The sequence below is a fragment of the Asterias rubens genome, chromosome 3 (assembly GCF_902459465.1).
Source record: "Asterias rubens chromosome 3, eAstRub1.3, whole genome shotgun sequence".
Classification (NCBI taxonomy): Eukaryota; Metazoa; Echinodermata; class Asteroidea; order Forcipulatida; family Asteriidae; genus Asterias; species Asterias rubens.
Genome location: NC_047064.1, coordinates 14,472,476 through 14,489,372, shown reverse-complemented (window position 1 = coordinate 14,489,372; position 16,897 = coordinate 14,472,476). Strand labels below are relative to the sequence as shown.

The window sequence follows — 16,897 nt, the reverse complement described above, 5'->3', positions numbered from 1 at the left end:
GCCACCAAGCGTCCCAAAAGTCTCCCATTGGTAATTACTCAAAATAGTTGTAAGCAAACATACTAACTTGGAAGTGTCGTGGCTGAGCAGTTAAGAGCACCGAGTTCAAACTTTAGCCTTGCACGTTTCATCAAAGAAGGTGGTCAATGACGCCATGTGCAATCCATCTTTAAGTAAAACAATCACAACTTTGTGGAAGTGTCGTGGCTGAGCGGTTAAGAGCACCGAATTCAAACTTTAGCCTTGCACGTTTCATCAAAGAAGGTGGTCAATGACGCCATGTGCAATCCATCTTTAAGTAAAACAATCACAACTTTGTGGAAGTGTCGTGGCTGAGCGGTTAAGAGCACCGAATTCAAACTTTAGCCTTGCACGTTTCATCAAAGAAGGTGGTCAATGACGCCATGTGCAATCCATCTTTAAGTAAAACAATCACAACTTTGTGGAAGTGTCGTGGCTGAGCGGTTAAGAGCACCGAATTCAAACTTTAGCCTTGCACGTTTCATCAAAGAAGGTGGTCAATGACGCCATGTGCAATCCATCTTTAAGTAAAACAATCACAACTTTGTGGAAGTGTCGTGGCTGAGCGGTTAAGAGCACCGAATTCAAACTTTAGCCTTGCACGTTTCATCAAAGAAGGTGGTCAATGACGCCATGTGCAATCCATCTTTAAGTAAAACAATCACAACTTTGTGGAAGTGTCGTGGCTGAGCGGTTAAGAGCACCGAATTCAAACTTTAGCCTTGCACATTCCATCAAAGAAGGTGGTCAATGACGCCATGTGCAATCCATCTTTAAGTAAAACAATCACAACTTTGTGGAAGTATCGTGGCTGAGCGGTTAAGAGCACTGAATTCAAGTGTGGGTTCGAATCCCCAGCTGTGACACGGTGTCCTTGAGCAAGACACTTGACTATTGCTTCGTCCATCGGATGGGACGTAAAGCCGTTGGTCCCATGTGTTGTGTAACGCATGTAAATGAACCCAGTGCATTTATCGAAAAGAGAAGGGGTTCGCTCCGGTGTACCTGGCTTTGCCTGCTGAATGCACTGTATCACCTTGTAAACCCTTATAAGGTGATAACTAATTGGGTCTCAGAATTCATCACTGCATCACCTATCTTTTTTGGCCGCTTTGGTCTGTGAAGTGTGGAATGTGAGGGAGCCCTTTCTCATATTGTTTTATACTACCATTAGCTCTCCATTGCTCGTTACCAAGTAAGAAAGTTTTGATGTTAAGAATTATTTTGAGTAATTACCAATAGTGTCCAGTGCCTTTTGAAACCGTTTGATTATTACGAGAATGAAACTACAATTTATTATTGACCTTATAGCTCTGAGCTGACGAATTGTACTAAATTGTTTATTTCTAGGTGGGATCGTCAAGTGCTCATGGAGCCAACTCTTCATTGACTGAATGGATCATGAGGAGACTCTCTGCTGGTGGAAGTCAAACAGCCTTTGAAGAATCAATCCCTAAATCCTTCATGATTAGCGCTGACCAGGCACATGCTGTCCATCCTAACTACTCGTAAGAACAATATTTCATCATCATTTTTGTAAATAAAGTAGAACATAACGATCCACACGAGTATGCCTCAAAATTGCATGGTTTTCCTTATACGTCGTGAACTAACATGGCATACCATTTTGTGGAGTCAAGTTTTTTACTCCATAAAATGGCCGACAGTGTTATTTTGTTAAGTAAAAGGAAAACCACACAATTGCAAGGCATGTTTATGTTTTGTGTAGATCATTATGTTCTACTTTTAAAACATCTTTGTAACCATATATGCATTTTTATAACAAACGGTTTCAAACACTTTTCATGGACCAACTCGACCGATCCAAGGCAACGTGTCCCTTTAATAATTGTATTTGGTCTTTATATAATGCTTTATACACCGTTTCTCAAAGCGCTTCCAACATTATTACCCCTGATCACTGGGCCTTTTCTTCTTTTAACCATCTCAGCTCCCTGGGGAGTAACAGCCTTTGCTGCCAAATATGTAGCACACGAAGCTAAATCAAAACAAGAACCATCTCTGCCCTAACAGGTACCCATTTACCCCTGGTTGGAGAGAAGCAATTATAGTAATGTGTCTTGCTCAGGGACACAGGTGTCACGACCGGGATTCGAACCCACACTCTGCTGAACAGAAGCACCAGAGCTTGAGATTGGTGCTCTTATCCGCTCGGCCACGACACCCCAAATGGCAACTTGCCCCTGGTGGCAAGCCCAAATCTGTTAATTTTCGCCCTCAAATTAAAGAGGACGTCCAGCCTTTTGAAGTTAGTTTTTATCTCCCATAAAAAATTAAAAATTGATAAAAAATCTGAGAATTTTTTTTATGAAGTCTTTTCCCTTTTTTTGATAAAAATTTGTTATGGGGTCAAATTTATTCCTGATGGAGGACATCTGCCAAAATTATTTTTTTTCCAAACATAATTTTTACAGGAAGTGTATCAGACAGATATAATTTGGATGGATATATTTGCAGGATGTGAATTTTCAGCTTATTTACATCGTTCATATCAAATCTTAACCATAGCAAAATGTACATTATATTAATAATAATAATAATAATAATAATAATAATAATAAGACTTGTAATGCACACATATCCACCCTGCTGGGTGTTCAAGGTGCAGTAAAACCAAAAACAAAACAAAAAACAAAACACAACACAAAGAAAAACAGAAACAACAAAATTAGTCATTGAAAACCTGTGACATAAGATAAGTTTTGAGAAGAGACTTGAATTTTGCGGTACAAACACAAGATCGAAGATTAAGTGGTAGAGAGTTCCAGATGCGTGGCGCGGCTGAAGAAAAAGACCTGTCACCCCATGAGTGTCGATACTTGGGTTCAATGAGGAGAAGCATGGAACTTGATCGAAGATTCCTTGATGGAGTGTAAACTTGAAGCAGTTCAGAAATATAGTGGGGAGCCTTGCCATTAAGAGCTTTGTGGACAATGAGCATCAGCTTGAAGATGATTCGTTGAGAGATAGAGAGCCAGTGTAGTTGTTTCAGAATGGGGGTGATAGCACAGGATTTTCTAGACAGTGTCACAATGCGGGCAGCAGTGTTTTGGAGCCGTTGAAGTCGGGAAATCTGGTTGTTAGGAAGACTGTAGAGAAGAGCATTGCCGTTGTCAAGACGAGAAGTAACAAATGCGTGAATGACCTTTTCAGTGGCACTTTTGTCCAAGTACTTGCGAATCTTACCTATATTCCTGATGTGATATGATGATAAACGAACAATGTTGTTGATGTGTGGCTGAAGTGTCATCGATGAATTACCAATTGATAGTGTTTACTGCCTTTAAGAATAATACTGTGTCATACCTACAACCCAAAATAATACGTTTAAAGGCAGTGGACACTTGGTAATTACTCAAAATAATTATTAGCATAAAAACTTAACAAGCAATGGAGAGCTGTTGATAGTTTTAGTGAGCATTTTATTCAATTTTGTTTTGGCATTGATGCAATGCAAAATTTGATATCGGTTTTTCACGATTCTCTCGTTACCCAGATGGTCGATCGATCCCAAACTTCTACAGGTTTGTAAGTGTATGTATATGGTGGACTACATGAAGTGCTTACACTGCCAGCAACTGTTTTGCTAGCAAAACCAGTTCTGTAATGTTCCTTTAATGTTGCCTGAAATTTAAAATTATTAAGTGTTTTCATTTTGTTCTTTCTTGATAGAGAAAAACATGAGGAGAACCACAAGGTTGCTTTGCATAAGGTAAGCTAAAAGCGACGAGTTCTTAAACGACCGTTTAAAACCAGCAGGGTCGTGGCTGTGTGATATCGCATGGCCACAACCCTGAAAAGTTTTATTAGGACCTTTAATACGAGTCACTACTCTTTTATTCCCATTCATAAATGCCCTTTTGTTAAAAGCCAAACAGTTTCACAATTTTAGACAATCTGCCACTTGTTTTCTTTGCACCTTGGCGAAGTTTGCAAATTTTCAAAATATTTGGCGAAAATGTTTTGTGTGCCTGGGGTAGTGCGAATCGCGCATGTACACACACATTACGCAATGTTACCAATAGCTATGAATTGCGTTATGCGTAAGTTAAGTTGGCATACATGAGCTTGCGTGCCCAACATGCGATGCCAGCCGGTTATAAACAGCTCCACCTGGTCATTATCAACCGTTAAAACACCCCCACGTGACGCGTTCTCAACCAATAGGATTAGCAAAACTGTTTGGAGTATTTATGAATGTTAGATTATATACAGCCCTATTTATACATTTTGTTTGTTTGTATGGCACACTTTGTGTGGGATGCAGTGGAAACTATTTTGTTCCATTAAACTGTGAAAATGTAAAAAATTAGATGCTTGTAGTTAAAGGGAAAGTACACGTTTGGTAATTACTCAAAACAAATATTGACTTAAAAACTGACTTGGTAACGAGCATTAGAGAGATGTTAGTAGTATAAAACATTGTGGGAAACGACGCTCTCTGATGTAAAGTAGTTTTTGAGAAAGAGGTAATTTCTAGCTAGAAGTCTTTTATTCCTATCTGAAAGCACACAAATTCGGCCAACAAGAGTGTTTTTCTTTCATCATTTCCTCGCAACTTCGATGACCGATTGAGCCCCATTTTCATTGGCTTGTTTTTGTATGCTTATGTTGGGATACAGCAAGTGAGAAGACTGGTCTTTGACAATTACCAAACATGTAATCTGCCTAAGGAACGTTACAGAACTTAATAAAAAAGAAAAATTCTGAAGATCCCAGATTTACATAAAACTTACACGGTCTCATGATTATGATAGTAGAAATCATCCCTTGAAATTTTTCTGTCTGAAATGTCATATTTGATGGAAAATAAGTAAAACTAATTTCCCGTTTGGAGTTTATTGCTCAGTGAGCATTTAATTACTTTTCTTGGCATCGATGTCCTTTACAATGTGTAATCGGTATTTCACTATTTTCTCGTGACCCAGATGGCGGATCAATTTCAAACTTCTACAGGTTTGTCAGTTTATGGTGGATTCTATAGAGTGCTTACACAGCCAGCAACTGTAACGTTCCTTAAATAATAATAATAATTTTATTAAAAAAAAAATCTTTAGACAGTTTTGCTGCTTCTCAATTTTTCACAATACAAACAAAATTGCTAGCTCCTTTCAAGTTGTTACATAAATAAATTTGCCTTGGAAAACGCGAGGCAAACTTGAGGCCATGCTCGGCCAGTTGGTCTTTAATCAAAACGTGGAGCCGCTGGAGTGTGACACACATGGATTTAATCAAACTCTCATTTGCATTTCCAATAATAGAAGACTGATTCATGTTGCTGATGTTTAGTCTGTGATCACTCTAGTGTGTCGTAGCACCCAGAAACATTGAAACAACGAAATTGACTTTCGTACAAGATTGCTTTCCCCTCTCAAAATAGATCAGTAGGATAGTCGCAAGGAACACTTGAACACCAAGTCAACTTTGGGTTTTTAGAATAGTAGTTTTAAAGTAAACGGTGTTAGTGAAAAATGGCTAATGTCAAAAATTTGTTTAATAGAAGTATACAGCACAGGTTTACATGCACAAAATAACAAACCAGTGAAAATTTGAACTCAATTGGTCGTCAAAATTGCCAGATAAAAATGGAAGAAAAAACACCCTTGCCGCCACACAAAGTTGTCTCCTTTCAGATGCTTGAGTTCAAGACCTCAATTTCAAATTCTGAGGTCTCGAAATCAAATTCAAATATTTTAGTGAGAAATAACTTCTTTCTCGAAAACGAGAAGGAGCCGTTTCTCACAATATTTTATACTTTCAATATCTCTCCATTGATAGCTAACAAGTCAGTTTTTATGCTCACAATTATTTTGAGCATTTAACACTAGTATCCAGTGTCTTTAAACTTCTCAAGAAATGTTATACTAAAAATGCATTGCTCATGTTTAGTTTATATCAATTTTTACAAGCAAATGAATTCAGAAAGGTTACACAATTGTATCCATGATGAATATGAAATACGTAAGTTTCTGATGTTGGTAACTGTAGATAATTTCAAATTTGTACAGATTTATTATTCCACCAAAACTGAACAAACCCCCATTCCCTGAAGGAAAACAAGAGTCTGCATTAACTATTTCTCAGATTGTGTTTTCCAATGGGAGACTTTCCAATGCTTGGTGGCAGACTTACCGGGTGAATTTACATCGTTTACGTAGTCCTGAACATTCGCATAATTCTGAGAACAGTGGCTTCACCCGGTAAGTCTGCTGCCACCTATCTTCCCAGAAAGTCTCCTATTACGGTTAATCTTCCTGGGTGGACATAACTGCTCATTATTTTTGGCAATATTTTAAAAACACTACCACCTTTTTAAATGAAATTTTCACTGGACAGTATTGGTAATTGTCAAAGACCAGTCTTCTCACTTGGTGTATCACAACATATGCATAAAATAAGCAAACCTGTGAAAATTTTAGCTCAATTGGCCGCAAAGTTGCGAGATAATATTGAAAGAAAAAAAAACCTTGTCACACAAAGTTGTGTGCTTTTAGATGCTTGATTTCGAGACCTCAAATTCTAAATCAGAGGTCTTGAAATCGAATTCGCGGAAAATTACTTCTTACTCGAAAACTACATCACTTCAGAGGGAGTCGATTCTCACAATGTTTTATTCCATCAACCTCTCCCTATTACTCGTTACCAAGTTGAGTTTCATGCTAATAATTATTTTGAGTAATTACTAATAGTTTCCACTGCCTTTAAGGAGAGAAATGTCAAGTAACCACCAAATGATTACTTCTTCTCTTGTGTAAGACTGTCAAGCCAGCATCTGTAGTTGCCATGTTCGTTATGCTTAGCAAGAGCTTGTTTCATAAAGGGATTGATTGGAAGAATTATGAGCTATTTGAGGTCAAATTGATTACTTTTTAAAAATAATTTATAATAATTTTAATGTTTTGTTGACTTCAATAGGGACCGGTGATAAAGTACAACAGTAACCAACGCTACGCCACAAATTCCATAACTGCTTCTATTGTCAAGCTCATAGCCAAGGAAGTCAGCGTGAATTTACAGGTATTTAATATGTTTATTTAAAAAACTACTCTTAGATAAAATTATGAAGAAATGAAGAAAAAAATGCATAGAGCATTGCTTTAAACACTGAATTAAATTTTGTCCTTGCCTGTTAATAAATTGCAATAAATTTTTCAAGAGATTTCTTCATGCTGCAAGGGAAGGACCCACAAATCAGTTCTTTTCAGAACTGAGAAGTCTCCCGAAATTTTTTTTTTAATTAAATCTACTCCGCAGTACTAGAATATATAGCAAGACAGTTCTCTAAGAACAAACTCTACCTGGCAAGTAGATACACACATGGTGTTACCGCAGAGCAAATATATATTGGTACCTCATCATTCACTACCTCAAATCATTTGAATCAGTTTTCAACGCTTATTTTTTTTTTAGAGATAGCAGGGCGATGTCTGTGGTATAATTTGTTGTAAAGAAGGTTATTCGGTCAATGTAAAGATTTTTCATATTTGCATACTTGCATTCATGTTGAGAACGATATAAGTAGGTGAGAAATTGTCCTGTTGAAAATCATGTAAGCTCCGTTGTGTGTGATGCAAGGGTCCCCCCCCCCCTCCTCTCCACCTTGACTGACAAGCTTGACACGAATCAAGGACACAACTTCTCAACAACTCCTTTAGCCAACTCTCATGAATAATTTTTGCCGGCTATCTCCGTCTCCGTTTTCAGGACGTGGTGGTGAGAAACGACAGTGCCTGCGGGTCCACCATCGGCCCGATGCTGTCAGCTAAGTTGGGATTGAGGACTTTGGACATTGGCTCTCCCCAGCTCAGTATGCATTCCATCAGGGAGATGTCCTGTACCTCTGGGGTCAAGCAGAGCTGTCTACTCTACCAGGTTTGTTTGTCACATACCTCAAGGAATATTCATTTTGGTTTTACCCTTACACATATGTGTGCAAGCACTGTTCACTCCGTACTTTCTCGAAGCTCTGCGAATTCGAACCCAGGACCTTTGCAATTCTAGAGCACTGACGTAACTAGAACACTAATCTTTCCCAGTAGCTAGAGGCAGGTTTGTTTGTCAAATATCTCCAGGAATATTCATTGTGGTTTTACCCATATACATGTACACTGATGTGTGTTAGCACTGTTCACTTCGTACCTTCCCGAAGCTCTGCGAAAAAAAAAAAATCACAGACATATTACTCAGGTGAAATTCGAACCCACGACCTTTGCAATTCTGGAGCAGATGTTAAATTTGCATCGGGGATAAAGAATATTCATTTTGCTTTTACCATTACATCAATGTGTGTTAGCACTTTTTTACTCTCTGTACTTTCGCAAGCTCTCTGAAAAAAAATCAGAGGCTTATTACTCGGGTGGGATTCGAACCCACAACCCTTGCAATTCTAGAGCAGTGTCTTACCAACTAGACCACCGAGATTGCCCAGTAGCTAGAGGTAGTTCAAATCCTATATTTTAGCAGCGGGCACTGCAACAATTTAATAGATGTTAAATTTGCATCGGGATGAAGAATATTCATTTTAGTTTTAGCCATATACACGATGTGTGTTAGCAAATACATGAATACTCAGTACTTACCCCTAGCTCTGTGAAAAAAAAAGGCATATTACTCGGGATTTAAACCCACGACCGTTGCAATTCTAGAGCAGTGTCTTACCAACTAAACCCCTGACCTAGACCACCAAGATTGCCCGGTAGTTAGAGGCAGTTTGAATCCTATATTGAAAGGCACTGGACACTATTGGTAACTGTCAAAGACAAGTCTTCTTACTTGCTGTATCTCAACATATGCATAAAATAATAAATCTGTAAATATTTGAGCTCAATCGGCCATCGAAGTTGCAAGGTAATAATGAAAGAAAAAACACCATTGTCACACGAAGTTGTGTGCTTTCAGATGCTTGATTTCGAGACCTCAAATTCTAAATGTGAGGTCTCCAAATAAAATTCGTGGAAATTTACTTCTTTCTTGAAAACTCCGTCACTTCAGAGGGAGCCATTTCTCACAATGTTTCATACAATCAACCTCTCCCCATTACTCGTTACCAAGTAAGGTTTTATGCTAATAACTATTTTGAGTAATTACCAATAGTGTCCACTATAAGCATGTAGATCTTCATAGAAAGGTTTGGTACCTTGTATACCATGGTGATTAAATCTTGCAGTTTTTCTTTAGATCCATTATCTACTGGGGGGTGGGGGGGGGTTGATATGAATGGTCTACAGTGATTTGGAACCTCTCCACAATCATAAGCCTACTTTCTCGTTCGCTCACCCCAAACTTAGTTCATCTTTGTACAGTTCAGTGGATATACCTACAATACTTTCCACATTTGGGAAGTTAACAAATTGCAGTGATGGGCACCATCTGTGCCGATAGCATCTTTGACTGGGCAACAGCTTTCCCTGGTTTCCCGACTACTTGTACTCTCATTAATAACATATCTAGTACCCAAGGAAGTTGATGCTGTACAGTGTATTAGTGTGTACGGCACATTTCTCCTGCCCCCTTGTAGAAGGCGTGGACCATCTTGGGAGGAAGTCAAAGTCAGGCCTTGACAGGAAATGATGTCAAACACTGGAGCAGTTTGGAACTCGGGAGTCAATTAACAACCTTTATGTCATTTACAAAGAACACTTCACTCCTCCTCACCCCTTCCATGGCAAAACTCACTGCCAAACTTGGATTTTCTTTTATTTTATACAAAATCATTTATTGGTAAACTGAGGGCATTGTTATTCAAGTTTTAAAGGCATGCTATGTATGGATGAAAATATAACATATTTTAGCCTCTTTTTTTTGCTGTTGACCCCTTGCACATGCGTCACAAGCGGCGACTGTGCCACGCTCACCATTTTGGTGGTCAATAGGTTTACGTGTAATCGCCGCTTCGCCTTAAATACGCATTTCACTGAATAACACTCATTGACATTGACCACCAAAATGGCGCATCCAAGACTATTCTGATGATGACGTCAGGTGAATTGGATCAATTGGGCCTGGGTTTTTATGGCCATGCAGCTTGTCTCTGAACTCTTAAAAACTTCTTTTATAGTTCACAGAAGTCTGGCACCAAAATGGCCTTTGAGGTATTTAATGACAATTCATTAGTTTATCCTTTGAAGGTTTTTATGATAGTGATGACAAAATTATCATTTGGTCTTTTGATTATTGCCAATTATTGTTTGCTGTTCTCCTAACAACATTTTGTCATGTGTATTTTTTGTTGCAGGGATTCTATGAGAATTTCCCAGCTGTAGATGCCATTGTGACTGTAGACTAGGAATTCACGCAAGTCATGAGCCACAAAAGATTATGCAACGTGATCAACACTTCTTAAAACTGCTTAGCATCAAATGTTTCTAAGCACAAAATGACGATGAACAACTATCATGTTATTGTACATTGTTTTACATCAGTTCCCTGGGTGTTTTTTGCTTATCCAATAACTTTAAGCAGTATTATCTCATGGGTAGCTCAGAGAACTTAGTCTTGGCCCAAAAGTCATACATTTATATATGTACTCTTAAAAAGCTAATCTTAGGTTGATTTCAAGTATCAGATGATTAGAATTGGGAATTGGTCGTCAATTAACTATGTTGTAACCTACATGTTGTAACCTACATGTATCACCCCCCCCCCACACACACACACAAGCTTGTATATGCCTCTAACTGTGGACCTCCTATAGACCTTATGCACATGACACATGTCAGTAGGCACCCTCACCTAGAGGTCAAAACGAGGTTGTCCACTGGCCAATTCTGTCCACCGCGCGTACAAATATGTGCGTCTCGATTGTTTCGTCGCTGTTTTTTCTCCAAGATAGCGGCTGGAAGACGTCAATGCATAAGGTCTCTTGTCCCTCTTTTGTTTATATTTTGCAACAGCTCCCATTGGTTTTGTGCGAAATTTCCAACTGTGGATCTTTCCCGATCCGCGGACTCTATTGTCTGCTATTGTTATAGTTCCTCAGTTTGAATATGAATACCAAACCCACACACACCTACATGCACACCAACTCAATCCACCCCAGGAAGATAATGAACTGGTCCAAGAACCTAGAATCGGAATCCAGCATTTTCCTTCACCATGCCTAACTGTAGACCAGTTTGCCCCGGACTTCTGTCTTGATAACATACAATTTTGATTAATGTCACTCATGCAAATCAACGCCGAGTATGTCCACCTACATAGTGCATGAACTCCATGAATTATTAATCAGTCGCAACCTTTGTACGAAAGAAAGAAAAAAAGCAATTGTAATGATCTTGACCTTTTTATACCCAACACTTCTCAGTCTCAAATAATGATAAGACTGGGAAGGGAGAGAAGTGGGGAGTGTTGGTTGAAGCCTCACAGGGATCAATCAAGTCTTAATGAGACACTTGCTTCCTAGTCCTATCATCAGGCACTATGCTATGCATTAACCATGCAGTCTGCATGCAGTCTGCTCTATGAATCATTAATAAGATGCATACTTGTGAAGTTGCAGTCAATCCACTACTCCTGTATTTCTTGAGTTGCTCCTGTGAAACTCTGTCTGTTCTGGCAAGGAGATGCGTCTAATGTTTCAAGTCTTGTAGGAAGTAACTGTCTTTAAAGGGAGGGGTATAGACGATGTGACCTGTGACATCTCATGTTTACAAAAGAGCCACAGAGCCTGGCCTTCATGCAGGCATGATTTGTACACAGCCTAATTGAAGAAATCATAAAATCTTATATTCCACTTCTTATCAACTTTTGATATGGTGAAAGGGTGCACATCTCAAAACTTGTCAAGCTTTTTCTTTCATAATTCTTGGATTTATGTGGACACAAAATGTCAACTTTCCCATATGACCTGTGCAGTATTGTACCTGCCAGAATACTCAAAGACTGTACAAGGTCACAATTATTGTAAACAAAGTTCACATGGTCTATACCTTTGGTAGTTACTCCACACAAATAAGGACCATGAACACTTCTTGGTAAAGGGCTCTGAAGAACTGTAGTGTTGATAGTATAAAAACAAAGGTGTTTTCTTCTTTCATAATTTGTTCGCAACTTCGATGACCAGTTGATTCCAAATTTTCGCAGGTTGGTTATTTAAAATGAATATGTTGGGATAAACAAACTGAGGGCACTGCTGTCGATTTCACAAAACTCTTTGTAATTTTCGTAATTTAAGACTAATCTTAGGACTTAAAGGACGAGTCCAAACCCTGCACTGTAGCATGCAGACTTTAAGATTAATCCTAAGTTAGGACGAGTTCCTCGAGATTTCTATTGTGTGATTCTAAAATGTTTCAGTGTAATCTCCTTTTTATATTGTATAATTATATTTTTATCGTTGGCAGGGGTCTGGTTTTACACATCTTTCGATGACAGTTTTATACTTTTGTTTTAACCTTGACAGCCCCTGTACAACTTGTAACTATTGTGTATGTCTAAAGATTTAAAATAAAATAAATAAATACAAATAAATAAGACGAGTCCTAACTCTTTGTGAAATCGACGGCTGGTCTTTGAAAATAACCCAAGTCATACCCTGCAGTTTCATGTTTAATACCTAAATGTAGTTTATGGCTATCAAAATCATATCATATTGTTAGGAAGGTTAAATGTAGACATGAAATATTTAAGAAGTACATTATACTAAACAAATCAACAAAGAAAATTTGAGAATAAGACTTGGCCTCCGTTTCGGGTTACTTATATAAACAATTCAGAAAGATGTTCAGAACTGATGTTCATTTTATCAATATACCTGTGTAATTGGTCCCACACATTTGGGCGAGATTGGCAAATGGGGTTTCTAAAATAATCATGTTACATGTTCAATGTTAGCAGTGGACACTATTGGTAATACTCAAAACAAACAATTATTAGCATAAAACCTTACTTGGTAAACGAGTAATGGTGAGAGGTTGATAGTATAAAACATTATGCATATGTTGAGATACACCGAGTAAGAAGACTGGTCTTTGACATAGTGTCCAGTGTCTTTATCAAATCATTTTCATTACATGTAAATTGAAAGTGTATTTACAGCAAATTACTAAGAAGTAGTTTTGTTTTCTAGAGTTTTACAATTTAGAAAGAAAGCTTGATTTCGTAAAAAAAACTATATTTATTTGGGCTTTCTCATTGATATCTGTGAGACTTGCACAGTAATTTACCATGTAATTATGTTGTACTAAGAACATTATTCATATAGATCCTCAGTCTGTAATTATCACATCAAACAACAAACCATTGATTATTCAATCCAATTTGGTGATAACGATTTGTTTTTTGTTTTTAAGTTTGAGGGGTTATGCTTTACCTTGGCATCTGTGGATGTTCCTAAATAATATTTTTTAAATCTACTTAAAACAAACCGGCTCTTCTCAGAGCCAACACTCACTCATAAGAGATTTAGACATGGTTGTACTTACAAGTTTACTGTTTATTTGTAGTTCTTTCTTATTTCTCCACACCATGCAAAGCTTCAAACAATCTACTTGCTTCAGTAAATGTCAGTCCATGAACATACGCCTTTTGGCGGCATACGCCTTTTGGCGACAGTTATTTGTTTAACTTTTATGCTCTCCTGGTCACCCCACTGTTGTTTTACTTTGTTTTCTTAAATATTTTTAATGTATGTACATGTGCTTGTAAATGTGATTGCCTGAATAAATATTATTATTATTATTATAAGATTTTAAAATTCTTGAATCTTTGAAGTATTTTTTCTCTATTGATAAATTAATAGATGTTATGATAATTCATCTATTTTGAAAAAAGTTGTTTTTAGTACAAACAATATCATTTGTCAACCTTTGATGGTTTTCTTTTGTAATGTATATCTGAGTGTATATAACAAACTTATAACACGATTAAGAAACTGCATAAGCAACCTGTTCAAGTGTGTTCTTTCATTTTTGAATGTTGGTTTAAAAGCAGCGGTACGTTTTTGATAAACAGTTGTTTTGTCAACGATATATGCCAAGAAAAACAACGTGTGGAATTAGAGTGGATTTCCACATTGTTAGAAATAGTACCTAGTGTTATTCACGGCTACACCAAATGGACATTAGACGGAAAATGTCTCGTGGCACTTGGTAGGCCTATTATGGTGGCACCGTACATTTATAAGCTTTGATATTTTAATCGTTAAAATGTACATTTTCGTGATCTATGAGTCCTCAAACTTTATCATGCTGTGAAAGGATAACATGCGCGATCTGATATGTTTTATGGAACCACTTAACAACGCGACCTCGCCACGGCCGGCTTCCCGCCAAAAAAGTATCCGACAATTGACTCATCTTTTAGGGAGAAGCAGTGGTGGCGTGTACTACATATCAACACTTTTTCGATCGGTAAAGCCGGTGAGTATATACATTCTACGAGACCGAATCGAATTGTCTACATTTTAGCTATCTGGTGCGCCTGACTATACACCCAGCTGCCGCATACCTGCTATTCGTGTGAACCAGTTCCAGACAAAATGAAGAAGGTTTTTTTCTTCTTCTTGCGACCTACTTTCTTAAGTTGGAATGTCGGCGACGTTTATTTAGTTTTCTCTGCCGTACTCTAAATATAGACCGAATAAAAAGGGCAAACAGTTATCCAGAGAAGTAATGGCGCTCCAATGAACAATAAGAACGACTGAAGTTTCAACGGATCGCACTCTACCCAAGATAAGATTTCAAGTCAGCGTGGACATACTAATAGGCGATGGCGTCGTGTGAAATCCTAGAGTAGTACACATAGCACTTGTAGCCTTCATCTTTCTCCATTGAAGTAGGGCTTGAAGGGACGCTAAATGCTGTTGACCACTGGATCAAGTTTCACCTCTTGGTATGAACGGCAGTATCTACACCCCCTCGTCTTTGCGACCGTTAAGGGTAGAGGTTAATGTCCGACCACGGTGTTTTTGAAGCACCGTGGAAAGTGGGACAGCCCCTTGCCGTTCGTTCCCTCCAGACGACCCCGATTCATCAGACCCGCTCATCAGACGTAACTTTGTGTTTGCGCCAAACTTGACTGACTCGAAAACGCTCTTGAGGTTTGGGAGAGGGTTGGCCTGTTGGATGATCTACTACACACCAATAATTGTGCTGGATTTGTGTCAAAGTAGATATAGAAATAACAGAGAAAGAGTGTTCATTTCACTAAGGAATACATCCTGTAAAATTTCAGAATGGGGAAGTTGGGTCACATTGGTCTAAATTGCGTTATCAAGCTGATGAAATGTGTTTTATGGACCTCTCTCTCTCCCACGCCGAAACGGTGCGTCCAATCGGACTCGGGCTATTGTGCTTTGTATTTCACAGACTTTTTTTGTTTCTGTGGAGCAAGTATTACAAAAATTTAATCAAACATGTGCAAATAAAAATGTTAATAACATACCTTGAAGTCGGATTAAGTTTACATGCAGAAACGTTTCATAACATTCCTCTGTACTTGGTGGCCTATCTTACTATTATTTAGCCAGCAATGTCTAAAAGTACAATTATTTATCAATAGACCTATCAAATAAAACCCTAAAATATACAACTAAACTTGGATTTTCTACCTCTACGGACTGAATGGGTAAAATAAAATACGAGCCTGGTTAGCTTAGAAAGGGTGGCTGTTTTTGTATCAACAACCGCCCATAGTATAAAAGAAAGAAAGAATAAAAGAGAGGGGAAAAAATGAAAATAAGTATTTGCAAAGGCTGGAGAGCGCCCTCAACGCTTTCTTGTTTGACCTGACCTAGATAGGTGATCACGAGTGTGGATGCATTGCAAAAAAATAATAATGATACCTAGGTTGTCCAGTTTGTTTTAATTGTATTACCAATTAATGTGTTACCATATGCGGGGGGGGGGGGGGGGGGGCAGGTGACGATTGCATGAGAAAGCTGCTGCCTAAAATTGCTCAGCTACTTGCAAATGTTCCATTATTTTATAAGTGGGTGATTTCATCAAAAACATTTAAACTTTATCGCGGGAGTCTGTGTTACCATGTTTAGTACCCGATAATTTCTACCTCTATGGATGTCTGTTGGCCCGGAATGGGTTGACATTAAATGAAGGGGGCAACAACAGCAAATAGCTCTATGAAAAGTCTCGGGCGGATGAAATACATGATAGGCCTAGAAATAAAAGATAACAAAAAAGTTAAAACGGTGGTTGTCTGCTAAATTTTTATGAACTTTTGTGAAGTCTTACCCCCCCCCCCCCCCCCCACAAAAAAGGGCTTTCTTTTGCGACAGAACCCCCAATTCATACTAGAGGCTATTTGAAATAATGATCTTTTTGCTTAATATGGTATACAAATAATCATAACACTGTTCGAGTGTGGATCGTATAGCATTGCATTGCAAAGTGAACTACTTCTTCGCTGTCAAATTTGATAACATCCCTTACGGTATAATGGTATTGCCCAAACAACAAGCATAGCTAGCTATAGCATGCATGCTGCACAGAGCGCAGCGCACACACACAAACGTTTGCAGCGTATTTTCCACCAAACCGGCTGCCTCGAGAAAACACTGATAATCCACTTTTTTCTAGAGTTCTTCTGTCTGTTGACTCTTCCGAGAGCTCTTCCTATCAAGTAACTGTTATTCCGTAAGTAATACCTCTGTATTTTGGTGTACATTTTTGCTTTTTCTCGTCACAAGAACGAACCACAACTTGCATGTTCTAAAATGTTGATTGACCGAGTGAACGGCGAGTTTTTGACATCCCCGACAAAATAACATGTTTGGCCCCCGTGTCGTCCGGCCCATCCATCAGAACGTCTGCTCAAATTCTAGATTCTAGTTTGCACACATCTAGTTCGCGGGGTCAAATCACTAATTCTGTATTGTTAAATGGGGCCGTTGAGGAAATGG

General features: G+C 38.3%; 1 protein-coding gene across 3 annotated transcripts in view; it reads left to right on the top strand.

The window, feature by feature from the left end:
- Positions 1-10,643, top strand: part of LOC117288292 (aspartyl aminopeptidase-like) — a 35,764-nt gene extending 25,121 nt beyond the window's left edge. For all 3 annotated transcript variants that reach the window (XM_033769088.1, XM_033769086.1, XM_033769087.1), the window contains 5 exons: positions 1,372-1,529; positions 3,715-3,754; positions 6,958-7,059; positions 7,747-7,914; positions 10,277-10,643. In XM_033769088.1, the coding sequence (XP_033624979.1) occupies positions 1,372-1,529; positions 3,715-3,754; positions 6,958-7,059; positions 7,747-7,914; positions 10,277-10,327 (519 nt within the window). In that variant the 3' untranslated portion in view covers positions 10,328-10,643. The remainder of the gene's footprint in view (positions 1-1,371; positions 1,530-3,714; positions 3,755-6,957; positions 7,060-7,746; positions 7,915-10,276) is intronic.
- The last annotated feature ends 6,254 nt before the right edge of the window (positions 10,644-16,897 follow it).